The following is a 26,204-nucleotide window of genomic DNA, read 5'->3' as shown; positions in this document are numbered from 1 at the left end:
CGATTGTAGGCGATAACCCTTGTGAATCCAGCTGAAGAATGTCTTGAACAAGGACACTCTCTTCAATAGGACTGAGCTTCAGAGTCCCTGGCTTCCAATCTTCTCGAGAGGGGATTCCCTTGAGTCTCCGGAGCAACGTCGTTTTTGAGACCTTATAGTCTCTCGCTGCCGCTGCTACGGAGCGGCTGGCACCTGATCTGACAGCTGACATCGCAAGCAATAGACTCCCCTCTTTTAGGGACGATTGCACGCGTTTTGGTGTAGCCATTGCGTGTTGAAGTTGACGCGTTGTTGTGTTCAAAATTGTGGACCGCGTTGGGGTATGGACCGCGTTGGGGTTCCCCGCGTTAAAGGGAGAGGGACATAATTTTCAATAAAATTTGGGCAGCGGCTACTTGGTCGGCACTTCCTGCTTGTCCACCCCGCTAGCGCGCTTTACGTTTGTTACCAATCAAAGCTGCCAGTCCCGGTCGCCATGGCATTATGGCAAGCATAAACATGGATCCCTGGATTATGTCACGAAATGCGACAACGTGAGAAGGTCTACCCATACATTCGGTGCCTCTTAGTTCCAGTGTCTGAATTATCTCAACGACAACTACTCAAATCGGCATCAAATCATCCACTCCCTTCCTTCTGAACGATACGAGAGACAACCCCTGACGGTGGTGCTGATCAATGCTGACACCAACGACCCTACTTCCCACATGGAGAAACACGGATTAGTTGAAACAACGAACGAACGCACACCTTTCATAGAACAGGTTAAAGGCGGCAAATTTCTTAACTTCTATCGTAGACACAAGGTGGTAGTCACGATTGGTGCGATTATGATTTTACTTCTACCACTGCTGGGCCTATTGGCCTTGAGGAACCGCGGAGCTCGTGCGGAATGGACAAGCCCATTAGTGTATCCTTCTCGTATGTTACCACTCCGTGCACAAGGGCGCCATGATAAAGTACTGCGGTTGGCAAAGACCTCGTGGCTGACAACGCATAGCCCAAGGATATGGTGCAGCCGACTGGGCTCAAGCATACAGCAAAGCCCAGAGTCTCGTAGCGAAAATGACCCTCGAGGAGATGAACAACATCACGCTAGGAGTTTCGACTGCTAACACAGGCTGCGTTGGACTTTCGGGATCAGTTCCTCGAGTAGGGTTCCCAGGTCTTTGCCTTCATGATGCTGGTAATGGTGTGCGCGACACAGATGGAGTTTACGCCTACGCGTCCGGACTCCACATAGGAGCAACGTGGAACGCGAGCCTTGCCTATGATCGTGCATTCTACATGGGTGCCGAGTTCCGCAGAAAGGGCGTCAACGTTGCTCTGGGCCCGGTCGTGGGTCCCGTCGGTCGACTAGCAACGAACGGACGGAACTGGGAAGCGTTCGCCTCGGACCCATACCTAAACGGCATACTCGGAGCCCAGAGCGTGCTTGGACTCCAGAAAAGTGTCATTGCGAGCATCAAGCACTTTGTCGCTTACGAGCAGGAGACGAACCGCAACCCGATCACGAACGGCCATGACGGCGTTGTTCACAGCACGTCGGCCAACTTGGACGATAAGACTATGCACGAATTGTATGTCTGGCCTTTCCAAGATCTCATCTATGCTGGAGCTGGCAGTGTCATGTGTAGCTACAACCGCATCAACAACACGTACGCCTGCGAGAACAGCAAGGCCATGAATGGCATTCTAAAGGGCGAATTGAACTTCCAGGGCTTCGTGGTCAGTGATTGGGCCGGTCAGCACAGCAGTCTACCATCTGCCAATGCCGGTCTCGATATGGCAATGCCAAACTCGCAATATTGGGACAAAGACCAACTTGCGCGAGCGGTGGACAGTCAAACTATGAATCGGACACGACTTGTTGACATGGCGACTCGTGTCGTTGCTACATGGTACCAATTCGGCCAGGATGATACATTATTTCCTAGCACGGGTGTTGGGATGGCGAAAGATCTACTCGCGCCGCACACGTTTGTAGATGCTAGAGATCCTGCGTCGAAGCCTTCTTTGCTTGATCAAGCGATTCAGGGCCATGTTCTAGTCAAGAACGTCAACAATAGCTTGCCTCTCAAGTCACCAAAAGTTTTGTCAGTATTTGGCTACGATGCCGTGGCGCAGACCAGTTTCGATCCAGGCGAAGGTACATTTGCGCAAAATTGGGAAGCCATTGGATTGCAGCAGCAGCAATTTCAGGATCTTGCATCAAATTCGCCAGTCTCAAGTGCGCCCAGTCGATTCATGGGGACTCTCATCGTTGGCGGTGGCTCTGGATCCAACACCCCTTCATATATCAGCACACCTTTTGAAGCACTTCAGCAGCGAGCTTACCAGGACGATACTGTCCTCTTCCATGACTTCACATCCACTGATCCAGGCGTCGTGGCAACATCAGACGCTTGTCTCGTCTTCATTAATGAATACGCTTCGGAAGCCTGGGACAGGCCTGGCCTGGCAGACCAAGAGAGCGATCAACTTGTCAAAAATGTTGCGGCACACTGTCGCAACACCATTGTGGTCATCCACAACGCCGGGACGCGGCTGGTCGATGCGTGGATCGACAACAAGAACGTGACTGCGGTCATCTTTGCCCACTTGCCAGGACAAGAAGCCTGGCGATCAGTGGTCCAGCTCCTCTACGGAGATTCGAGCCCTTCTGGGCGATTGCCATACACCGTGGCGAAGAAAGCATCGGATTACGGAAGTTTGCTGACGGCTTGTCAAGCCCAAGGCTCGAACTCACCGCAATGCGACTTCGACGAGGGCGTGAACATCGACTATCGCAGCTTCCTGGCTCGCGGTGTTACGCCGCGCTTCGCGTTCGGGTACGGATTGACGTATAGCTCGTTTGAATACTCCAATCTGCAGATGAGCATCAATGCTACCGCAACGCCGTCCAACGCTCGATCTGCTCCAGTCTACACGAATGGAACCACTGGCCAAAACCAAAACAACGCACTGGTGGGTGTTGCCGGCCTGACGTCCCTGTTCGACAACGTGGGCATGATTACCGCCATGATCTCCAACACAGGTGGTATCTCGGCGGCAGAAGTCGCGCAGCTGTACATTCAATTACCTGCCAGCAGTACGAGCTCCGGATCGGCGGCCACGAGGGTCCTGCGAGGGTTCAACAAGGTCACCGTCCAACCTGGTAGCTCGGCACAGGTCTCATTCCAGCTCCGCCGCAAGGACGTCAGCTTCTGGGATACAGTCTCGCAATCTTGGGTTATCCCCAGTGGTCAATTCCTGGTCTTCGTAGGCAAGAGTGTTCTAGACACGCCGCTGACAGGCAGTTTCACGACGACATGAGACCGTGGCCAAAAACTGTGGATGATTGATGATGAAGCATATCATGTCCTGAGTCCGTTATACTTACACACCTAAAGAAGACTGCGGTTGGAATCGAAACCCTCCACACCCTTTGAAAGCGCAATATAAGCCGGCTTTGCGAAGATACCCTCCTTTTCAAAGGCACCGAAGAGCTCCTTGAAGTGCGGCTCGTCGCCGTGCTTCTTGGCGTCTTCCTGGGTGCGGTATCTTTAATCCCAGACGAGAAATTCGGGTCAGCACCAGGGGAAGCGGTACCACAAGCAAACATGCAGCCTTCGTTGCAGATGGGGTGGTCAGATGGAGCGACTCACGTTTCAATCATGATGAATTCCGGGTCTTTGGCACCAAGTTTCTGGGTCATGAGATAGCGCACCGTGTAATCCTCCTTCTCATGCACGGAGCGGCACATAGATTTCATGAGCTCCCGGAACTATCGAAAAGAAGGTGGTTGTCATCAGCTCTCGATTTTTGGCTCACGGATGAGGAGGGATAGCTGCATGGGAAGGTGCTTTCAAGCACTCACTCGGTCGACCTTGTCCGATTTAGGATAGAGGAAAGCAATGATGTGTGTTTCCGACATCTTTCGTGAGCGATACCGAGGCTAGTAAGCAGTGTTGGACGTAGTTTGTGGTTGTGGAAATTTTTACTCTCTCTTCAATCAGTCCTTTTATTTGCCACGTTCGACCGCACTCGTTGGCGGCAACGTTGTGGGCTAGTCATGACGACGAGCAGAGGTGACGTCGCGACGACTCGGAGTTCTCGACGTTGGGGTCAGCTCCCCCTTCGGCGTCGTCTTGGGGCTGGTATTAGCTAAAACAAGCTACAGTTGAATGGACGCCAGCGGGCGGGTCGCTCCAATGATTTCGACGTCCAGGGCTGGTTGGAAATATTGCGAGTTTTTATGAGGTTCAAAACTGTCACACCAGCAAAGTTTGGCACTGTGGGAACATCTCTATTGATTCCGAGGGTGATTGATTGCAAGACGATAGGTTTGATCGTTGTTGTGATGATGTACAAAGGACAAGGCAATACTGTCGACATGGACGGACTGCGTGCCAGAACATGGATAGCCGCACCCTCGCCAGTACATCTACACGTTGCAACAATACATCTTCCGCTCAACGATCATTTTGGCTCCTCAGCCGAAGGTTGCTAGGAGGTGATGTGGATTGATGTTGAATGATTGGGGTATTGTCATGCTTTCCGCCGTCGCGACTCTCGTGCAAACATTTTCAAGCAGATTCCGGAAATGCTTGTCACGGGAATCATCACCAGCACGAGTTGCTCCACAGACAGCGTTTTTGAAAATACCGTTGCCTGCCATCTTCCCAATATAGACATTTCCCTTACGTCCGTATACGTGTAGTTAATGTGGAGCCTAGCATCAACATGAGACATGAGCTCTACACGGTGTCGTCACTTTGGCGTCGATTGGAGAGGAACCATGATCCCGCTGTGTGTGCCCGGATGTCAGTCCGCGCTAACTCGGAAATCCGCCAGAACGCATGAGCAGATTATCTATTCGAGAGGTCTCGGTGATCTTGAAAGACTTGGGGGACTGTCGATGGTGATTCGAAGGTTACATACAGTACAGTGCATCAGACTAGGGAACAATCCGGGAGCATGTCGCTGTGCGGTCGGCTTGTTTCCGCAGAATGATCATGGCTCAACCTCGGCGGAACCCCACTTGCGAGATAGGGCTGGGGACACGGTGAAAGGGCTCTTTGCTACACCTGGGCTCGTAATCAGACAGCTTATCTCTTCCCTGGTCGCTCTCCGACTGTGGATCGACCTACACGGTTGATGCCGAATGCGCTGTTGCCTTGCTAAACAACCTGTGCAATTTCCAAGTCTAATCCTTGTCCGAAGTTTGGGGAAATGGTGTTGAATGATATCGAGCAAACATACAGCACTTCCAAGCACACCTGGGCAGACTACTTACCTACCTAGGTAGGTAGATATACGAAGCAGCTCGCTTCGCAATGGGACTTGCCGAACAGATCTCTGATTCATTAATAAGCCTTGTCGGTCCCCGGTCCCGAGGTCCTGGCGTGCGTCGGATCCGCAGCGAGATCGCAAGTGCACGGCGGTGTGGAACGAGACATGGCTCGGAGGGATGAGAATGCAGAAATAGACTCTTTGTGCAGCAGCAATTCGGAGTGCGATGCGTAGTTTGACGCACGAATCTCCTTCGTTTTTCGCTTTTGTTATTTAGCCTGTTTTCGATGCACGCAGCATCCGAATCGGTGCAACTGCGTAGTGGTTTGCCAGTTTGATGTAATCAAATCAGTAGAGCCAGCGTGGATCTCTCTCCCTCTCCCTCTCCCTCTCTAAAAGCAGCCTTCGCTGGCCGTGTAGGATATATTTATAGAAGTGAGTACAAGATGGCACCTCACAAAGAAAAAACCACCGCAAGACAATTTTGCGATAAAAACCTTCGCGACATGTTTTCTCGTGCTTTACCCTGCATGTGCACCATGGTAATGACATGTTGTGGCTGCAGACCGAGGAAACCGCAATGATGAGAAAACATGGTAAACTCAATAGCACATGTGCTGCACTGAGCTTTCCCGGACTATCGGCGACCGGACGCGGTATGTATGCAAGAAGAAGCTAGAAGCTGCAGAGCATCTAACCGACCATGAACTGGTGTGATTGCTATTGTTGTTGCAGATGATACGTCATGACTGCACCGTCGTCCTCAGCGCTCTGACAGCATCCATGGATGCGAGTGATGTCCCCCTCCTGCATACCCATGGATGGCCCCAATTCGCTGGCCCACTGTGGAAGGTCCCACTGAACGTTTCCTTGACGAAGGCATGCGTTGTCACATCGAGCTGAGCGTTCACAGTGTTGCGCAGTACGCAAGTCTCTATGCTCAGTGTATGCGACCAGAGAGGAATCCGTGATTCACCACCTGACAGCACCACTTCTACTGCCCGATTCTCTCACCAGGCCGTCATCGCGGCCATTCGAACAAGCTTGCCCGGCAATTCGGGAATCTGGGGACCGATAGGTATGAAAGCTTAATTCTCACACGTCTCATCCATCATTCGAGCTTAATATCGTGCGCCAAGGACAACACTGACTTGGCAGGGCTATGGCGTTGCTGACAAGGCTGCAGTACATCCGTTGTGAGGAGAAGAAGAGTGCTGAAAGAGGAGATTGTTCGCTGCTGCAATGTACTAGCAGGCCCGGGAGACGTGAGAGAGGACTCAATGCACGCCGCTCGTGGACATCGTTGCGCCTTGCCCTGCACGCGCGGTCTCATTGTGTCCCAAGGTTGTTCATTCCTACCAGTGCTGCGCCTCATTCTTGCAGGTTGCCGGTGCACCCATCGTTGTGCTCGCGTACGTCTGCCAACAGCCCATAAGTCCCGTTGACCTTCGCCATGATGAGAAGAAAGTACGGCCCACTGCTACTGCTAGACATCTACCATACCTTCTCTGTGATTCGCATCTACTACCTAGATAGGTACCATCTCACTCCCTGGCTGATGAGTAATCCTAGCCTGCGACTTCGAATCGCACGCAGAATCGAAACAGAGACGGCGGGGTCGTTGCAGAGCAATCAACATGGCCACCACAACACCTGGGCGGTATGGAGATGCAGTAGGGTGCTATAAATGTAATAAATGTTGTCTTTTCCATGCATTGTCAGAGTCACCTGAACACCCGGTACACGTGTAGCCTATAGGCACGCGAACGGCGACAGTGTGGTGGTGGGGACCAACTGCAGATCAGATTCGCTTCCAGAGAGACGTACGTGGTACTGCGCATCCGTGTCTGCTAATACTGGTGTGAATTGTGACGGAGAAATATTCTGTTCTCGTGTGCTTTGGACTGTTTCAGGTCTCGCAAACAAGAATAATAATAATAATGGGTACGGCGATGCTGGGGTTTGGCATGCGGGCATGTGGAAGTGAGTGGGCGTCTTCTTCGCATCGCTTGCTGCTGTAAATCACCTGGGCAAGTGACGATTGTTGTAGCCCTGGAGTCCCACAACTCCGTCTGCATTTCGCCCGGCCTAAACTTTCTTCCCTAAGTGTTCTCAATCTAGAACGCGCCTGTTTCCCTCACCTGAACGGCTATATTCTAATGCGCTCTACCGACGTAGCGCCCCGGTCCGCATGTGTCTATGCTCCGAGACTGTATTGTCGACCGAGATCTCATGAGCCCGACCAGCGAGGTGCCGACCGTCACCATCATCTTGGCATCTCTGGCCTTTGTCGACCTATCCACCACCGCGAGGGGCCAGGTCGTGCCGTCGGCGCGCGCATGTCGCTGAGATCTTCACAACACCCACCGCGGGCTTCTCTCCTTTGAGTGCGCCGCATGCAACAGCATGCCGCCTGCTGATGACCGCCTACCTCCGACTTCGTCCACGCCATCGTCCGGTCGTCGACTCATCTCGCGCTTCACCTCACCCTTCAGCTCCAAGTCTCGAAGTTTCGCCGAGTACAGCATCCATGTCGACAATCCGCAGAGGCAATATTCTCCGGGCGAGGTCGTGTCCGGAGTATTCGAGCTGCGCGTGGTTAAGCCGACGCGCATCACACATATCGTCATCTCACTCCACGGCTACGTACAAGTCTTCAAGAACGCCAACGCCCCTCCTTCGCCCAACCACCGCGTGAGCAACGTACAAATTGGCACAGGAAAAGGCAGCAAATCGGGAGAGTATTTTGGGAATGGGTTCGCAACGTTGTTCGAGGACGAATGTGTCTTATGTGGCGATGGTAGGTTGGGCGAAGGCATATACAAGTTTGCATTCAATCTCGAGTTTCCCGACCGGGATCTCCCTAGTAGCATAGAGGTTGGTCTTCTTCTGCTATTGCGCGATGCGTCGTTTGGTGCCGCCGTGCTAATGGGTTTTGCGCGCAGTTTGAACGAGGCCAGATCAGATACCTAATCACAGCAACAATAACACGACCAGTGGCGATTAACCCTATTCTTCAGACCGAACAGAAAGTTTTATTCCTGGATCGTATCGACATCGCGACCATCTATCCTCCCAAAGCCAGGACCATAACCCTCGAACCACTGTCGCGGAAGGCACGTTCCAAACAGCAGCCTCGGAAAGCCGTTGAAGGTTCTGATCGAAATGGGCGGAGTCTTGATTCTCAAGATCCTAGCAGCAATCACGGCCAGAGCGAGACCTCATCCTCGCGCAGTCTTAGACCAGATGCCGACACGCCGAGGAGTCCTTCTTTGAGCGAGTTCAGCTTTGATAGTGCAAGCTATGGGCCAGGGACCAATGAGTCTAACGGGATGACTGCGCGACAGAGCGATGCTTCGCGGACGAACGGCAGCACGAACTCCTTCCTCGGCAAGACGATTACAGCAACTGTAGAGCCGCTCGTAGGAGGCTGCCTTCGGCATGATAGCGTGCCCGTCCGCGTTTTCGTCAATCACACCAAATTCGTCCAAAGTCTGTACGGCGTCATTATTACTCTCTATCGACAGGCTCGTGTCGACATGCATCCCGCGATTCCTTTGGGACCAACAGAAAAAGGCAAAGAAGGCAAATTTGAGGACTACTATCCCAAGTCAATAACGGGCCTCGGCGGACTATCACTGTCCGGCGCCGGCTCAAGTCACGTATTTCGCAAAGATCTGTCTCAAGTCATGTTACCTCTCGTTGTTAATCCAGGTTCGCTAACGGCCGAGGTCAATGGTAAAGTTCACATTCCGGACGATGTGTTTCCGACAATTTCCAACGTACCTGGTGCCATGATCGGATTCCGATACTATGTGGAAGTCTTGGTCGATATTCAAGGACGGCTTGCCACCCAAGATCGGAATTTAGCCAACTGGGGAGGTCTAGCCAGCACCAGCAACCATGGCACTAATTCTACCATTGTCGATGGTGAGCGATCGACATCTGGATTCGGCGGCTCAGCGATCGTGGACACAGCACGTTTGCGGCGCGACAAAGGAGTCATTTCCTCTACTTTCGAAATCATCGTCGGGACTATAGACAGCGAAAGACACAAAGGCAAACGGAAAATGGAGAAAAGTGCTGTTCTCTCACAGTCCTCGCCTCAAAGAGCCCAACCCTCGCCGCCACAGCCATACTCATCTCAGACAGCTCCTCCTCCCGAGATGCTTGATGTACCGCAAGCTGGGGAAGTGTGGTACGGTAATGAAGGAGAATACGGCCAACAAGAACCTGGCTACGGATATGACGATCCTCAGTGGCGAAATCACGACGTGCCACCCACTTCCTGGCACGACTTCCAGCAAGACGGCGGTGCAGGTGCTGGGACCGCCAACTTCGCTTTGCAGGCTCCGTCTTACATGAATAGCGAGCCACCGGTGCCGATGCCTAGGACAGATGATGAAACCGGACTATCCGAAAAAGAGCGCATGCGTCGGGCCGAAGCTCGTTTGTTGCCCAGCCAGGCGCCGGGGATGGAGGTTCCCCCCGATGGATTTCCCGCATCGGCACCTTTCTTGCCTGATGAGCAAGAAGCCGGTCCCGCTGGTTATCATACTCCAACAGCACCATATTTGCCGGACGATCAACATATAGATCTTGAAGGTGATGAAAATGTGTCAACACCTTGCTTCCCCAATGCGCAACCGCCCAGCGCCCCACCTATGGACGCGACCACATCAAATTCATCGGCATTCCTGCCGGCACCCATGTCGACATCGAGCCATGCCGCACATGATATCTCATTGATACCATCCTACGAGGCCGCTGCCTCCTCACCTCCTGTGTTGAGCTATTCTGGCGATCAGCAGCCGCCGTTGCCACCGACTGATGACAAGAGAGAGCTGCAAAGAAGAGTCCTCTTCGATCAGCAGCCTGTGCGGCAACCTCCACGCTCTCCGCTTCCCTCCTCGCAGACCCGGTCAGGTGCGCCACCGAGTAACTACTTTGAATCTCGTCCGCCTTTCCCTACCCCTTCAGCCCCAACCGCGCCCACGATCGACGAAGTTGATGACGAAAACACTGGACTCTACGATACCACTACTACAGCCGTGAACGATAGTCACGCCGACGCCTTTGGGTCATCGGGACTACCACGTTATGAGAGATGACACTTACCAACATTGCTTTTTTCTATTCTTTTTATTTCTAGTGTCGAGGAAAGGCGAAGGAAATTTTTCAATGACATTTTCTTGGATTTGCGCAAGCATCGCACGTGGGGAGGCCCCGTTCATACCTGCTGCTCGTTCTGGATATGGCTGTCTGGGATGCATTTTCGAATATTGAGCGGAATTTCGAACTCTATGAAGATGCGATCTATTTACACACGGGGGGCAAATATGCTGCAGCGTCAGGGACAAGTTGTTTGATTATTCAGATGGGCAAGGAGTATGTATCCTCATCCAAGACTACGCCACAGTCGGAATACCTCAAACCGGAGCAAGTGTTTTCCCGCACGGCTTGGACGAGGTCCGCATTTTCTTCGCACCACAATTCCACGATCTTTGAATTGCTCCCAAATGGTGCTATGATGGACTTGAATCTGTGATCAGATCCAAAGGTCTGACTGATGGCTAAAGTAGCGCTGGCCGTGCATAACACCCCGAAGCGATCATGACAGAGCAAAGTCTGGATCATGCCGGCGCCGTAACTATCGAATGCTGCTGCTCGCAGCCTGAATCATCCACGCAGCCGAAAACCATTGCAGATTCCCTAGCACGCCAATGGACTCCAGTGTGTGTGTATCTATCTGGCAAGAAGTTTGGCAGGGGAGGATTCTGAATCCGCGTATCATGGGAAGGTCAGCCTATCTGGGCGATGTGAAACCGAACAGCATTGCATAATAACCAGAGATCAGGCTACCAGGATCGCATTATCTGAGACCGCCTAGCCTAGACGCGTCTGTGAACCTTATGGAGCAAACTCATAGATCGGATCGTCCAGGCGGGAGGACTATTCTGTTTGATCACGTGCTTTGCTTCACAACATTGCCCGCCTGGTTGAATGCTCGAAAGTTTCGTGGGCCTGGTGAGACGTCGTACGTTGTGTGACGATGGAATATCGGCGACCAACCACGACGAGCGTTGGAGCGTCTCTGGAGGGATCCAACCCTTCCCAGGCTGTCAACGTTGTTCTGCGGCATCGACGGTTACGATCGCTTGTGCTACGGGATACCGACCGTCTGCCGTATTTCCTGAGAGGAGGCTTCCGGAGCACGTGCGGAGGTCTACGCCGACGATCTGGTGGAGCACCATGTGCAGATGGCATTCACCTTGTTCAAGCACGGAAATTCCACAGTCCTTTCGTCCGTCGCGTCCTATATCTTTACATTACATGCTGACTGTGTCATATATCCTTGGTCATCACAGCTGGCATTTCCTGGCAGAGATATGTGAGTTGTTCTCAGCATGTTCGCACGCATATGCAGTCCTGCAGTCAAAAAGCGGGATGGGCCAAGGTCCAGGCCATGGGATTGAGCGACGATCATCATTTTCCGAGACAAGAACGGAAAGCGGTCGCGATGCTAATAAATAGTGCTTCCACCGGAGTTCTCCATCAATCAAACTGTTCTTGTTCTTGACCCGCGTGGAACCTTCTAACCAATCGTCCTTTCTCCCAGGGATCACATGATGATGAACAGAATGAAAGAAATTCTGCTGCTACTTTGACAAGACTCTTCGTGTTCCAAGTGGGCGAATCATGCACATTGATGATTTCTTGGTAGCCAGAACTTCGAAACTCACCGCAGAGAACGGTTAAATGGCACAGATGTGTAGTTGCGCACGCCGCGCTTTTGCGCACGCCATCGAAGCTGGGGAGCGCGAAATCTCCGCAGTTTTAGAGAGGAAACGCCATGGGCGGGCTTGCCGCAGCGACTGGAAGCTCGTCGTTCCGGGCGACGACGGTCTCGACCTTTTCGCAGTTGCGCGGATCCTATCTCGGCACTCCCGAAAGGAATAAGATAACATGAGAAGCAGACCCGGATGGGCGAATGTACGAAATTGTTTGTCGATTGTGCATCTCGTTTCATCGACACCGATCGTCATTAATGAAACCCGCCCTTGCCGGTCGGGAATGTAGCCTCTCTCTCAAGCCACAATCCGCCGATTTTCCGTCGCCACTGTCGTGAAAATCTATTTGAGGAGATGTGCGTTCTTCTCGTGATTGACCAGACACGTACCAGGATTGAGCGTACAGTAGGAGAGTTCACTATTCCGTGGTCGTGTAATGCACAGTGCTTTTGGGTGCCGCGCACATCAACAGATCACCCATCACTCAATGCGAAGATATGTCTGCGAGTGATGACGACGTTGATGCAGCGTCATCTACCATCGTGTGTGGTCGCCCTTCCAACTCATCCCTTCCTTGCTCCACAGCGTGTGCTGCAGTGTGGAGATGCAGACGCGGGAGGATCGGTGGAAGTTGAACGTTGCAACGTTGCGGACCATCCAAAGCAGGCGAGCAGGCCGTTCTAGAACAGCCAACAAATGGTTGGGAACCTGAAATTTGGTGGTTTCGTTTAGCCGTTTCCGCTCTGTGAAACACGGGTGCATACCGCCGCGGCGCTGTGGTGAGCTCGCCTGTGGTGATTTTGTCTCTGCGGTAGCACTACACCCACGGAACATCTGGTTAATATTCTGCACAACAATCTGATCATGGCTGATGTTCTTTCGAGATGTAAGAATCATCGCCGCAACAAATGAAACGGAGCCATCTCCCCGGCGATGGTTCGGAGTCATGCGGACGGGCCGTGCCCTCCGTTCGAACACAGGCGCACCGCTCCGAGCATATAAGGTTCCATGACGTCTGTGGGCATAGGCATAGATGCGACCTTTTCTTGCGTACCTGGGTATAGTCAATTGTGTATCGCCAAAGTGTGAAAACGGTACGATTCTTCTCCAGAGCATCAACCCTTTTGGGTCTCCTGCATTGTTATGCATGCGACTGCATTCAAGCACGTAGGCCTAGTGCCTGCGTATCGACGGACTCCGAGCGACAAAAATGAAGAGATTCGAGCAAAGGGGCATCGTGAGAGTAGCTGCACTTATTACTGTAGTTGCCCACAAGGCCAGGCATAGCCCTCGACAGTGAGCGCTTACGTCAATGCTGGAACGAGTTCTGTATGGGCCGGTGTGGTAAGTGGGTTCCATGGTCGAATACGCCCAAAATGATGTATCTGCGTCCAGCGACTGGGATCACATTCTGTACCATGGTTCCGGTTTCTCGCGATGCATATGTACAATGTACAATGACTGCATGACGCAGAATGCCTATCGTAGCGACACCTGCTGGTGCCCATTTGCCACACGGTGCGTTGTCCGCAGGGAATCATCACAGCCACACTTCCATCCATCGCTTCATGCGCATCTGCAGCGTTCGCGATCAACAGGGATTGCTTCCTTGCAGGTGCGTAAGCTCGAGTGTGGCAGACACACACACACAAACTCATACACGCGCGCGCGAAAGGCAAATGAACGAAGCACCGAACGAAGAAGTCTTTCGCAAGGTGTAGCACTTGATCGTGGATTACTTCACTAGAGGCGAAGCATAAATTGAACACGCTACGCGAAGGCATAGGTCCAGTACGTCCAGGAAGGGACATGGATGATCGATGATCGGAGGCCACCCGAGTCAGGAGGGCTCTCATCCTCTCATGATTGGCCGTGTGCAGACATCTGTGAAGAGCTCCACAATGGGCTGGGCTCAATAGGCCAAGCTCGCAATCATTATTACTGGTACAGGCCTACCCAGGACGTGCGTGCTATGAGCTCTGTCTCGTGCTGTCGTCTTCTGCCCATGACAGTAGCGGGAGTCTAGCATGCCAGTGCATGCTTCATTTGTTGGCCGTTGGTGGACCTACCTAGGTGTCCATCATGAGAACGATAGGTGCTCAGGTGTGCACTGGACATATACTGCAATAATCATCGCTGTTTCTGGGGCCGCCCAGGTGCTGCAGTCGCCTGCATTTCAATTGCGCAACAAAGACGATGATTGCATCCTCGACAGGGCTCCGTATACATACACAGTAGTGCGAAGTCAGTGTCGTTCATTACCTAGGTGTTCTCACCATGGTCATGGTATAAACGGTCCATGCACGAACGATGGGAATAACTATTGGCAGTATGGAAAAACAATTGATCAGACTCTCCGTCTCCCTCTCGCGCCAAGCCGCACAGACGGTTCCCTCTCAAAGCCGACTTCCGAAGTGTGTCGTGGAGTTCGCGATCTAGAACGGTCGGTGCTGCCCGCCGTGCTTCGCGCATGTAACCTCACCGTCCGACTGCATCCAAGCCTTCCTCCGCCTGTGTTACCGCCATCGCTTCTCCATACGAAACAAGGGCTCCCTCTTTTGCGCCTCTCGAGCCCTGGACAAGCAAAGCGCCCTGGTCACTGCCCATCCCCTCCACCCGTCATCCCCTAGTCCAGTACACGAGTCAGGCAAAAAGCAGGAACGCACTGTGGTGAGGCAGGTTGGCGCATTGATGAGAGCCTGGATATGCCTCTTCTCCACTTCGCTCCTGTTGGCCCAGAGATAGTGAACGCCCGGCCTGGGAACCCCGTCTGGACGTAAGCCGTCGACGTCCTGCTGAGTCGGAAACGTGGGCCACCGAGATTCGCATGTCAGCGGCTCGCTGGATAGCGGCAGATCCTCTTCTTATGCTTACAAGCATCGGCTGACGTGGATCTGTCCGAAGAGTGCCACTGTCTGGACAGGCGAACGTCTGGCATACTCCAAGCCTTGCCAAAGTGCTGTGACCATCATCCGCGACCTCTTCACGAAATCGTACTCCGATCGGCTCGCATAGAGGCATTGTATTGCTCACAACTCCGATCACAACCGTTGTCCTGTCGAAGGTCCAGCCTACGCTCCGCTTCCACTTACTATTGGAGGATTGCCGATCCTGCCATTTTCGGAACCTCGAACATCGAAACACACTTCGAGTGGCGGTATCACATCCCGCGCACTGCAATTGCATCCACAACCTGAACACTTTTCTTCACGATCCTCCAACAATCCGATACTGGTCGCCGATCGGAAATCGCCGGACGGAGCCTGGAAGGCAGCCAGTCGGCCAATCCTCAATTCTGCCAGTCTTTGCCAGTGCAGAGGAATCAGCGCAACTCTTTCATGAGTGTCCTAACGTCGCTAGATATATCATATTCTGATCTGCTCCACCAACGTTCCTCAACTGAAATTTGTGCCTGCCTGTCAGGTGACCATACTCTGGCAAGGGCAACGACGACAGCCTTGGAATCTCGATGTGTGCGCGGCCAAGCGGCTCCTCGGGTGCGGCATTCGTCAAGGTCTGGTGTAGCATACACAATTATGAACGCGGTGGAAGGCGGCGGTAGCGGTAGCAAGAGTAGCAGGGCAGAGGGGGACGAGCAAAAGGCAGATGTTCCGAGCAGGCAGACGATATGTTTCCCACATCATGGCACTCAAGGTGTTCTGCAACATGGCGATACCGGATTTTCCAAAGAAACTAGCCGACTCTACTCCGACTCGGAAAGCAAGGTTTTGGAGGATCTCATTGCGCTCAAAACGACTCTCAGCCAGGCCACGGACGATGATTTCTTCTCCATCGTGACCGAGGGCATGTCGAAGATGCTAGGCGCGGAAATTTGTTTCGTCATGAAGAGAGTTCTCATTGATGATCAACATACCGCGGTGGAAATGCCGCCCCTGGGAGAGCCGGGGTCCTGCTTGATGGCTGCCGCGTTACACTATTGTACCAGCACTGACGGCACAGGCTCTCGCAACACTGTCACGTCAACCAAATATGCTGCATGGGATTGCCCGTGCGCGTATATGAAACATGATAAGATCTTTCTCATCCCGGACCGCCTGGGAGAATTCATCACGAAAAACCCCAACACCCTGCCCTACCCGTGCGAGTCTTACATGGCCCTGCCACTGAAATCGGAAGGAAAGTGCTTCGCCCATTTCGGTGCCATGTGGTCACCAGAGGCCGCCAGAGCGAGGAAGCTCCGGTGGGCGACAGTGGAATTGATAATGCATTCGCTAGAGGACATGATACTCGCCCGACTGCTCAAAGGCCCTAGCTTCGTGAAGGAATCCACCAAAGTCTTGGACCGGAGTCGCATCATTCCTCACGAGGCCGTCTCCGCTGCACAGTCCCTCCGGCCGTACGCCGGCAGCCTTTCACACGAATTGCGGACCCCGATGCAGGGAGTTGTGGGCATGTTAGATGTCATGTATGCTACTGTCCAAGAAGCAGGCGGTAGTCAGATGGACCCCAGCCTTCAGAGGGTGTTCGCGACGCTCAAAGAGAACATAGAGGCTGTTCAGGACAGTTCGCGTCGGGTAGTCGAGGCTGCCGACAATGTCGTCCACGCGTACGATATGGATATGAGCGTACCCGATGGCCCTGTTGAGCTACTGGACGATTCGATCGACTCCGCTGTTCCCATTTCTGCTGTCTCGGAGAAGAGACCCGAAATCCTTGTTGCGGGCAGCGACTTGCCACTGACGAGACCGAATAAGCGCCGCCAAGAAGACTACGCCTCGCGTAGTATGGATGCGCAGGGGTCGAACAAGGTCCCGAAGCTCATGCGAAGCGCATCGACCTGCCAGTGCTCCGAGAGCAAGCGATCATCAATGAGTGATGGCATTCCTACCGAGGTTTCTTCTGCCTCGGATTTGAAGGGCGCACTAAACGTGGACAATTCGCCGCCCAAACTTGCAATCCCTCACACATCCAGCCGAACCATCGCACCCGGCCTCCGTCATTCGGACCTGAGGGAACTCATTCAACACATCATCGACGAAAGCTTAAAGGTCGGCGGTCGACCCGACTCCGCTGTTGCTGTAGAGACCGCTCAAGGAGCAGAAATCGAAGTGCGGGTACGGAAGTCAGACGGCACGATTGGCACCAAGATCATCGAATGGAGTGTCGACGACAATGTCCCAGATACCCTGTTCATCGACGAGATGGACCTCAGCAAACTCATCTCGCGCGTCTTCCTCAATGCGATCAAGTTCACCGACACTCTTGCTGCCAGGATCCGGATCCATGCCAGAATGAGCAACCGGGGACGATACATCTCCATCAAAATCACAGACAACGGCCCCGGCATTCCTGAAGCTTTTCTCCCTCGGCTGTTCAAGGCGTTTTCACAGGAAGATCCGTCTCTTACGCGCTCAAGTGAAGGACTCGGTTTGGGGTTGATGGTCGCTAAAGGAATCGCACGGAAGCTAGGCGGCGACCTCACCTGCAACCGCACTGAGACCGAGGGACCAGATCGCGGTACACAATTTGAGATCAAGGTTCCATTGCATGCCGGTGAGACCCTCAGCAGGCCATCCTCGCCATTTGGATCACCACATCCCCAAAAGGCGCAGCTTGCGAGTATCGATCAATTCGAGAATCTTCCGGCCACATCACTCCCGACCAGTGCGGCGCACTACAAGTGGACGAAGGCTCTTCAGGAGACCGTCGGACATGATTCCAATGATGCTGTCCTTCCCCCTAAGCAGCGGTCAGCAATGTTGACAGTGCCATCGACTCCACCATCGCCACGGAGCCTCGACGATGAGGTAGAACATGTCCATGCTCTTCCGCCCCCTACAAGCGATGCTATTGCCGCACCGACACTTCCATCGTCGCCACCTCTTGAGGCGACCAAGCCTTTAAAATTCTTCTCTCAAACGAAGCGTGAGACTGGCGCTTCCAAGAACATAGATTTTGATCGAGATCTGGCCAAAAAGTACCCTCTCAATTTTCTCGTGGCCGAAGATAACAAAATCAATCGTAAGCTGCTAGTCAGCATGCTTGGGAAGTTCGGGTATAAAAACGTTCTCGAGGCACATGATGGAACGGAAGCAGTCCGACAAATGGCACATTCCCTGCTTCACCCCGACGATTCAACAAATGGTCCCGTGGATGTCATCCTCATGGACCTCTGGATGCCGTTAATGGATGGATACGAAGCCACGGAGAGAATCCTCTCGATGGATGTCTTTGCAGCGACAGGGCAGAGTCAATTGCACTCCTCGAACCGCCTGTCACCGCCTACCGTCTTGGCGGTGACTGCCGATGTCACAGACGGCGCGTTGGAACGTGCTGCCTGGGCGGGCATGAAAGGATTCATGAGCAAGCCATACAAGTTGATCGACTTGCAGCGACTGATCATCGAGTACTGTTCAAGTCACAAAATGTCCAATGTCAGTGGTATGAAGAGCGACACAGAAGGCACACACCGAACCACTCATGGAGAGGTCCAGGACGCAGCCATAGGTGCGGCCGCATGAGGTGCAAAATTCGGATGATGTGCGTTGACTGGCATGATTATGACACGAGACCTGTATAAGAGGAGAGCATTGGGCTGGGATCCCGATTGTATGAAGATTTACGAAACCCAAAATATGGGTCATTCAGCATTAGATGATGAGAGCCGAGCCCATTGATGCCCGCCGGCCTACTGCATCACGATATAAACCTTTATTGAAATCAGAAATAGAATTTCAGAGCGATCAAATGTCTTTGGATTGGTTGGTCATGACATGGCACATTTTAACTTTCTGCGAATGCACACGTTCCCCGAACTTTTTACTTTTTGCAAAGCGACGCACGATCGTCGGCAAATGGGTCTCGTAGAGATGTGGGATTATGTATGCCAGGATGGTGATGAACATGTGGCGCTCGCGTCAGCGAGCTCTTCGTCCGCTGCCACGTGCGAGCGAGTCTTGCGAGAGGATAGACTCTTCGCAGACGTTGGCGAGGTCAAGCAATCCGACGTCATCTCTCGCATCGTGATACCCGCACTTCTTTCACATCGCCGATATTCCGTTGAGAAGTGCGTGCCGCCATGCCGTGCATTTCCCGATGCGCGGCATTCGGCAAATCTTCTGTGGTCGTGTCCCCCCACGCGTGGATGATATCGAGCCTCATGCTCGATGTTCCGCGATCCATACTTTTCAATAGTTCAACGCGTGACTCTCGCTAATGTTCTCCCGGAATCTCTCCGAGCGGTTTCCGTTGACAACGATCTAAGATGACGGGTTACAAGCTCCCGAACTGGGTTGAGACATCATGGCGGGATCTTATATTGTTTATGCTTCGTGGGAGGGACGACATGTAAGGAGTGTCAGAAGCAAAATGTTGAGGCTAATTGATGAACAAGACTTTCGAATAGTGAGCTGCGCATCCATGCATCTACAGGATGCACGGGACGCGCGTGATGACATATGAGAAACGTGTCAGATCCGACGTGTCTGTTATGGTCGTCGTCGTCATCATCATTATTACCATCAGCAACCAGGGAATCAGCCTTATACCCACCTTAGTACACTTTCGGAGACACCTCACCGACCAAGGTAGCTGTAGCTGTGGGATTCCCCCAAGCGAATGATGCGGCTCAACGTTGGAGCTCTCCCGTCCGTGATACGTGTACGCAGCAGAAGGATTCGCTGTGCGAGAATCGTGTGGATTCCCGAGCTTGGCGGAGGAAGGCATTGGCGTTCGCCGTGAGATTTGTGTCCGATGCTGCTTGGCCGCGCCGATTTGGTTTTGCGTACCAAGGCTGCATCACACGTCGCCATTGGCTCAACGTCGCACGGATGTGCGGAGGGAATGGTCTCACGGACGATGATGCTTGTTGCGAACTTTACTTTTTGCCAGAAGCGAGAGGGATTATGAGATTGTTATCAGTGGTGGGAGGAGTCGAGGAAATTGAGCGAGTGGTTTCGTGTTGAGGGACTGTTGTGGCTAGGATGGAGATCTTGTTTCGCTTCCCGTCGGTACTGGGTACTGTGCTATCATGTGCACATGCTGATTGACTCTCCCTCTGGCCATCTCTCTCTCCATGCCTGCCTGACATACCGTGGCTCTCATGATCACAATATCGCCCGCAGCGGGCATGTTCCGTTGTGACCCAATGGCTGGACCACGAGATTTTTCCGGAAGCTATATAGATCTTTGCGGAGAAGCCGGTCGTACCTGCGCTGGCCTCCACCAGTCAGACACGAATGAGGGCAAGGGGCCCGTGTGAGGTTGCCCGCATTTATCAACAGTTCCTACTAGCAAGGTATGCAATGTCCAACGTGTTTCAATCGGTGCCGATCCCTGGAGACGAACATGGTCCCATGGAGTTGAGGGGGTTTTGTGAAGAATTTTGGATCCGAGCTACGCTGGCGTGCTGCAGCGGTAAAGAGGTCGGCCTCGTCTCTATCTCCCTCGCGTTTGTACAGTTACAGGCTGAACATTGCTCGAATGAGTTCTGTTATCTCTTGCGACACCCTCTCCGTCGATCCTCACCGGGACGTGATGACGACTGAACGTGGGAGTGAATACAGGTGTCTGCGATAAGAAGATGGTTCGATGATGTCACAGCACAACTTTTTGAAACTCTCTTGAGCTTCTCTGGGCGTAATGGTGTTTCTGATCTCATCGTCGTCTCAATCGAGGACACTCTCATTCTCCAGTGTAGATTTCTTGCGCCGGACGAGAACAAGACGCTTAAGGCCGCGGAGGTTGTCTTGCCGGGCGTCGGAACGATTAGGCCAGTCATTGACATCTGAAAGGCTGCTGTTGCTTATCGCCCGTGTGGCTCTCTGACAACCGCGCGACGACCACGAGATTTTGCTTGACCTCGGGCCAAAGCCGAGTACGCGCCGGACTTTATTCGTCGTCATAGCTCCCTCCTCCTCTGGGGTATTTCCAGACGTCCCATCCATTCCCCACGATTGGCAGCTCACCGGCGTCGAAATGCGTCCAGACCTAGGTGGACGGAATCGCCATTGCTCGACGTCGTCGTCGTCCTGCAAAGTCTCGGTCAAACGCACATGCATTGCCGAAGGATTGCATGTGCCCAGGCCGGTCGCCCTGACCACCAGAGAATGTCCATTGCATTCGGTGTCCTCAGCCGTGTCGGGACGCTTCGTTCGCACGAATGAGGACGAAGTGGGGACGTAGAAGACGGAGACACAAGAATGAGTGGAGTGTGGGGTCATGTCGTTGCGACTCCAATGCCTCCGCCATGTTTTCGGGGACGAATTGTTTATTTGGCGGTCGGCACGAGGCTACGTCGAGGTGCGCTCCAAGCTTTCTTTCTTTCGGATGAGATTCGACGTGGACATCGCGGTTCCTGCTGCAACGCCTAGGTTGGTAGGTAGCGTTGTGTCGTTAGTCGTGAGTGCTAGAGTCGTTGTTGTACAGTAGCTATCGCCCGAGAGCTGCGCGCGCGCGCGTGTGTGTGTGTGTGTGTGTGTGTGTTGTGTGTGGCTAGCTGTGTTGGGAAACGTATTATCGCCGAACATTTGTCTTTTCGGCTCCTGTCTCTGCTATCTTATTACCCACCGCCCTCTTTCCCTGGCTCAACTGATCGCAGCTGACAAGGTTCGGACAAGAAGGTTCTTGAGAACGAACCACATCTTCTTCCTCTTCGACTTTCCCCCGTCTCTTCTGTACTCCACTCTCCCTCCTCTTCTGACTTCTCCTCTCCTCCTCCCTCAGTTCCTCCAACTTTGAAGGGATTGTCATCTTTCACCGATCCTCTCACGGTGAACTTGTGCCCATCATGGCCGACGAGGAGCACGACTACGGTACGCCGCACCACGACGGCGAGACCCACCAACATGCCAACACCGTCCACACTCGCCTACGGGCCAACAGCTCCATCATGCAGCTGACCAAGATCCTTGTCGCCAACCGAGGTGAAATCCCGATCCGTATCTTCCGTACTGCCCACGAGCTGTCTCTCCAGACCGTCGCCGTGTACAGTTACGAGGACCGACTCTCCATGCACAGGCAGAAGGCCGACGAGGCATACGTCATTGGCAAGCGTGGCCAGTACAGTGAGTTGAGCGGTCAAGAGAATAGCGGACACATATTGAATGACATCTACTAGCACCGATTGGCGCATACCTCGCTGGAGACGAGATCATCAAGATCGCAAAGGAACACGGTATGTCTAATTTCTCTCAATTTGACGAGTGAGTGCAGTGCACATCGCTCCCGAACTCTCGCTGGTGCGGAGGGACTGTCTTCTGAGTTCACCCACTCGAAGATGCTTCGTCGGTCTGAAACTCCACTCAGATGTGAGCAACGATCACTTTTGCGATCTGAGGCATCAATTTATGGCTCTGAGAGACTTCGAAATGGCGATCTGAAGTTCTCACAGAATGGAAGCATCAAGCCGTGAAGTCGGATTTCCGAGCTTTCTTTACCATTTTGAGGATCATGTTTCACGATTACAGAGCTCGGCTCGCTGACGTTCTTGCTCTCCTCTCTCAGGTGTATCAATGATTCACCCTGGATATGGTTTCCTCAGTGAAAACTACGACTTCGCCAAAGGTGTCGAAGATGCAGGCCTCATTTGGGTTGGTCCTCGCCCAGAGACCATCCGGGATCTCGGAGACAAGGTTTCGGCCCGAAAGCTTGCCGAGAAGGCCAGCGTGCCATGTGTGCCTGGTACTCCCGGCCCGGTTGAGAAGTTTGAGGTACGAGTCTACACAATAATCTATCTACAAAGCCGACGAATGTTTCACTGATCGCGTTGACAGGATGCCAAAGAATTCACCGACGAGTATGGCTTCCCGATCATCATCAAGGCCGCTTTCGGAGGTGGTGGTCGTGGTATGCGAGTCGTCTGGAAACAGGAGGAGCTGAAAGACTCCTTCGAGCGAGCTACATCCGAGGCCAAATCCGCATTCGGCAATGGCACAGTCTTCATCGAGCGTTTCCTCTACCGACCCAAGCACATTGAAGTTCAAATTCTCGGCGACAGCCACGGTAACGTTGTGCACTTGTACGAACGTGACTGCTCCGTTCAGCGTCGTCACCAGAAGGTCGTGGAACTCGCGCCCACCAAGGATCTGCCGCAGGCGACTCGGGACGCCATTCTCAACGATGCCGTCAAACTCGCCAAGACGGCCAACTACCGCAATGCCGGTACTGCCGAGTTCTTGGTCGACCAAGAGAACCGCCACTACTTCATTGAGATCAACCCGCGTATCCAGGTCGAGCACACCATTACCGAAGAGATTACTGGTATCGACATTGTCGCTGCCCAGATTCAGATCGCGGCTGGCGCATCACTTGAGCAACTTGGCTTGACTCAGGATCGCATCAGCATTCGGTAAGAAAAGAAGAGTGGTCTTCAATATTGCTTCCTGTTGCTAAGAATTTCCTGTCAGCGGTTTCGCCATCCAATGCAGAATCACCACCGAGGACCCTGCGAACGGTTTCAGCCCAGACACTGGCAAGATTGAAGTTTACCGATCTGCTGGTGGAAACGGTGTCCGACTCGATGGTGGTAACGGATTTGCTGGAGCAGTCATTACTCGTGAGTTGAAGCTGGTCTGCAATTCGGCAAGCTTGCGATCCTAACCCATGTGACAGCTTACTACGATTCCATGTTGGTCAAGTGTACATGCCACGGCTCCACTTACGAAATTGCTCGCAGAAAGGTGCTCCGTGCCTTGGTCGAGTTCAGAATTCGAGGCGTGAAGAGCAACATTCCCTTCCTTGCCTCGCTTCTCACCCACCAAACCTTCATTGACGGAAACTGCTGGACCACTTTCATCGACGACACTCCCGAGCTGTTCTCACTCGTCGGCAGCCAGAACCGCGCACAGAAGCTCCTCAGCTACTTGGCCGAAGTGGCCGTCAACGGCCCTCAAGTCGTTGGACAAATCGGCGAGTCAAAGCTCAAGAGCGAGGTTGTCATTCCCACTCTCACAGACCACGACGATAAGCCACTCGACGTCTCGCAGCCGTGCCAGAAGGGCTGGAGAAACATCATTCTTGAGGATGGCCCTGAGGCTTTCGCGAAGGCTGTAAGAGCGAACAAGGGAACATTGATCATGGATACCACTTGGCGTGATGCGCACCAGTCGCTTCTAGCGACTCGCATGCGTACGATCGATCTTCTCAACATCGCCCGCGAGACCACCTATGCCTTGAGCAACGCTTGGGCATTGGAGTGCTGGGGTGGCGCGACCTTCGATGTTGCTATGCGCTTCTTGTACGAGGACCCGTGGGACCGTCTGCGCAAGATGCGCAAGGCTGTGCCCAACATCCCGTTCCAGATGCTGCTGCGTGGCGCCAACGGTGTTGCCTACTCTTCTCTGCCCGACAACGCCATCTACCACTTCTGCTTGGAGGCCAAGAAGAACGGTATGGACATTTTCCGTGTGTTCGACGCTTTGAACGACGTTGAGCAGCTTGAGGTCGGTATCAAAGCTGTCCTCAAGGCCGGCGGTGTTGTTGAGGGAACCGTGTGCTACTCTGGTGACATGCTCAACCCAGCCAAGAAGTACAACCTCGAATACTACCTCAGCCTGGTTGACAAAATCATCAAGATGGGCGCTCACATCATCACGATCAAGGACATGGCTGGTTGCTTGAAGCCCAAGGCTGCCACTCTCCTAGTTGGCGCAATCCGCAAGAAGTACCCGGATGTCCCCATTCACGTGCACACCCACGACTCTGCCGGTACCGGTGTTGCATCGATGGTTGCTTGTGCTCAAGCCGGTGCTGATGCGGTTGATGCCGCGACCGACAGCATGTCTGGTACCACTTCTCAGCCGGCTATCGGCGCTCTCGTCGCATCTTTAGAGGGCACCGAGTTCGAGACCGGCCTCAACGCTCACCACCTGCGTCAAATCGACTCATACTGGGCTCAAGTCCGTCTCGTATACTCACCTTTCGAGGCCGGTCTCACAGGTCCCGACCCTGAGGTTTACGAGCACGAGATTCCTGGTGGTCAGTTGACCAACCTGATCTTCCAGGCCGCTCAACAGGGTCTTGGAGAGAAGTGGGCTCAGACCAAGAAGGCTTACGAGCAGGCCAACGATGCGCTTGGCGACATCGTCAAGGTCACGCCTACCTCCAAGGTTGTTGGTGACCTCGCACAATTCATGGTTGCAAACAACCTTGATCTCAAGAGCCTGCACGAGAAGGCCGAGTCCCTGGACTTCCCATCATCAGTTTTGGAGTTCTTCGAGGGTCTCATGGGCCAGCCCTACGGTGGATTCCCAGAGCCGCTCCGTACACAAGCTCTCCGCGGGCGCCGCAAGATGGACAAACGTCCCGGTTTGTACTTCGACCCGATCAACTTTGACGAGGTTCGCGCCAAGCTCAAGGAGACATACGGCGGTTGCTCTGAGACCGAAGTCGCCAGCTACGTCATGTACCCGAAGGTCTTCGACGAGTACAAGAAGAAGGTCGCGCAATGGGGTGACCTGTCAGTCGTGCCGACGCGCTACTTCCTCAACAAGCCCGATATCGGAGAGGAGTTCCACATTGAGATCGAGAAGGGCAAGGTCCTCATTTTGAAGCTTTTGGCTGTTGGTCCTCTCAGCGACCAGACTGGCCAGCGCGAGGTCTTCTTCGAGGTCAACGGTGAGATCCGTCAAGTGACCATCACTGACCAGCATGCCGGTATCGAGAACCTGAGCCGACCAAAGGCCGACAGCACCGACAGCAGCCAAGTCGGTGCGCCCATGGGCGGTATGGTCATCGATGTCCGTATCAAGGAGGGCAGTGACATCAACAAGGGCGACCCGATCGCCATTCTCAACGCCATGAAGATGGTAAGTCCAGTTCGATTCCAGAGTCGTGATTTTTCCCGTCCAAAACAAAACTAACGAGCAATTCTTCAGGAAATGGTCATTTCAGCGCCTCACTCCGGAAAGATCGAGAACCTCTCCGTCAAGGAAGGCGACTCAGTTGACTCTCAGGATCTCATCTGCAAGATTGTCAAATAGATCCATGCCGTTACGAATGAGCATACGACCACTAATGAGGCTGTCTGATTGGGGCGACGGACCCGGGCGGTCCAAGACCGCACGTCGACAGGCATTGGAGAAGACGAGACACGCAGAAGAAGGTGTTATGGCAAGTTGGTGACAGAGCCGTTCCGCCCATCCGAGGGCAAAGATCTTACGAGGTGAGGGGCACAGCGAT

At 53.3% G+C, this 26,204-nt stretch overlaps 9 protein-coding genes across 9 annotated transcripts; 6 read left to right on the top strand and 3 right to left on the bottom strand.

Annotated features, from left to right (window-relative positions):
* Positions 1-830: 830 nt before the first annotated feature.
* On the top strand, positions 831-3,315 carry K489DRAFT_408647 (glycoside hydrolase family 3 protein; the record flags this gene model as incomplete). The annotated part of the gene is made up of 2 exons (XM_033607505.1): positions 831-921; positions 1,001-3,315. The coding sequence occupies 2 exons, from the start codon at positions 831-833 to the stop codon at positions 3,313-3,315; spliced, it is 2,406 nt and encodes an 801-aa protein (XP_033461280.1).
* Positions 3,316-3,350: 35 nt separating this feature from the next.
* Positions 3,351-4,076, bottom strand: K489DRAFT_177955 (uncharacterized protein). The gene is made up of 3 exons (XM_033599431.1): positions 3,860-4,076; positions 3,648-3,766; positions 3,351-3,543 (listed from the first exon to the last, which is right to left on the bottom strand). Exons 1-3 carry the CDS (start codon positions 3,914-3,916, stop codon positions 3,387-3,389), a joined length of 333 nt encoding a protein of 110 aa, XP_033461279.1. The 5' UTR covers positions 3,917-4,076; the 3' UTR covers positions 3,351-3,386.
* Positions 4,077-6,281: 2,205 nt separating this feature from the next.
* On the top strand, positions 6,282-7,167 carry K489DRAFT_177919 (uncharacterized protein). The gene is made up of 2 exons (XM_033599430.1): positions 6,282-6,686; positions 6,847-7,167. Exons 1-2 carry the CDS (start codon positions 6,437-6,439, stop codon positions 7,023-7,025), a joined length of 429 nt encoding a protein of 142 aa, XP_033461278.1. The 5' UTR covers positions 6,282-6,436; the 3' UTR covers positions 7,026-7,167.
* A 549-nt stretch (positions 7,168-7,716) lies between these two features.
* Positions 7,717-9,761, top strand: K489DRAFT_300052 (uncharacterized protein; the record flags this gene model as incomplete). Its single annotated transcript, XM_033600395.1, has 3 exons — positions 7,717-8,151; positions 8,220-9,532; positions 9,644-9,761. Coding segments are annotated over 3 exons (1,866 nt in total), but the record flags the coding sequence as incomplete, so codon positions are not given.
* A 1,333-nt stretch (positions 9,762-11,094) lies between these two features.
* K489DRAFT_177867 (uncharacterized protein) lies at positions 11,095-11,967 on the top strand. Its single transcript, XM_033599429.1, has 2 exons — positions 11,095-11,665; positions 11,894-11,967. Exons 1-2 carry the CDS (start codon positions 11,278-11,280, stop codon positions 11,902-11,904), a joined length of 399 nt encoding a protein of 132 aa, XP_033461276.1. The 5' UTR covers positions 11,095-11,277; the 3' UTR covers positions 11,905-11,967.
* A 582-nt stretch (positions 11,968-12,549) lies between these two features.
* K489DRAFT_369140 (uncharacterized protein) lies at positions 12,550-13,424 on the bottom strand (the record flags this gene model as incomplete). Its single annotated transcript, XM_033603013.1, has 4 exons — positions 12,550-12,773; positions 12,830-13,080; positions 13,120-13,238; positions 13,374-13,424. The coding sequence occupies 4 exons, from the start codon at positions 13,422-13,424 to the stop codon at positions 12,550-12,552; spliced, it is 645 nt and encodes a 214-aa protein (XP_033461275.1).
* A 2,243-nt stretch (positions 13,425-15,667) lies between these two features.
* Positions 15,668-18,442, top strand: K489DRAFT_302523 (histidine kinase; the record flags this gene model as incomplete). Its single annotated transcript, XM_033600457.1, has 1 exon — positions 15,668-18,442. A coding segment is annotated over one exon (2,775 nt), but the record flags the coding sequence as incomplete, so codon positions are not given.
* Positions 18,443-20,692: 2,250 nt separating this feature from the next.
* K489DRAFT_400138 (uncharacterized protein) lies at positions 20,693-21,247 on the bottom strand (the record flags this gene model as incomplete). Its single annotated transcript, XM_033606982.1, has 1 exon — positions 20,693-21,247. The coding sequence occupies one exon, from the start codon at positions 21,245-21,247 to the stop codon at positions 20,693-20,695; it is 555 nt and encodes a 184-aa protein (XP_033461273.1).
* A 566-nt stretch (positions 21,248-21,813) lies between these two features.
* Positions 21,814-26,005, top strand: K489DRAFT_315562 (pyruvate carboxylase; the record flags this gene model as incomplete). The annotated part of the gene is made up of 7 exons (XM_033601097.1): positions 21,814-22,090; positions 22,144-22,200; positions 22,530-22,735; positions 22,799-23,373; positions 23,432-23,580; positions 23,637-25,831; positions 25,901-26,005. The coding sequence occupies 7 exons, from the start codon at positions 21,814-21,816 to the stop codon at positions 26,003-26,005; spliced, it is 3,564 nt and encodes a 1,187-aa protein (XP_033461272.1).
* Between the last annotated feature and the right edge of the window lie 199 nt (positions 26,006-26,204).

The sequence above is a fragment of the Dissoconium aciculare genome, assembly GCF_010015565.1.
Source record: "Dissoconium aciculare CBS 342.82 unplaced genomic scaffold K489scaffold_4, whole genome shotgun sequence".
Lineage (NCBI taxonomy): Eukaryota > Fungi > Ascomycota > Dothideomycetes > Mycosphaerellales > Dissoconiaceae > Dissoconium > Dissoconium aciculare.
This window is presented reverse-complemented; position numbering and strand designations above follow the sequence as displayed.

Coding starts and splice junctions, on each gene's coding strand:
- K489DRAFT_177955 (XM_033599431.1), bottom strand. CDS start 3,916: ATGTCGGAAACACACATCATTGCTTTCCTCTATCCTAAATCGGACAAG. Junction 3,767..3,859: donor AATCGGACAAGGTCGACCGA/GTGAGTGCTTGA, acceptor TCTTTTCGATAG/TTCCGGGAGCTCATGAAATC. Junction 3,544..3,647: donor GAATTCATCATGATTGAAAC/GTGAGTCGCTCC, acceptor CTGGGATTAAAG/ATACCGCACCCAGGAAGACG.
- K489DRAFT_177919 (XM_033599430.1), top strand. CDS start 6,437: ATGGCGTTGCTGACAAGGCTGCAGTACATCCGTTGTGAGGAGAAGAAG. Junction 6,687..6,846: donor GCACCCATCGTTGTGCTCGC/GTACGTCTGCCA, acceptor GAGTAATCCTAG/CCTGCGACTTCGAATCGCAC.
- K489DRAFT_177867 (XM_033599429.1), top strand. CDS start 11,278: ATGCTCGAAAGTTTCGTGGGCCTGGTGAGACGTCGTACGTTGTGTGAC.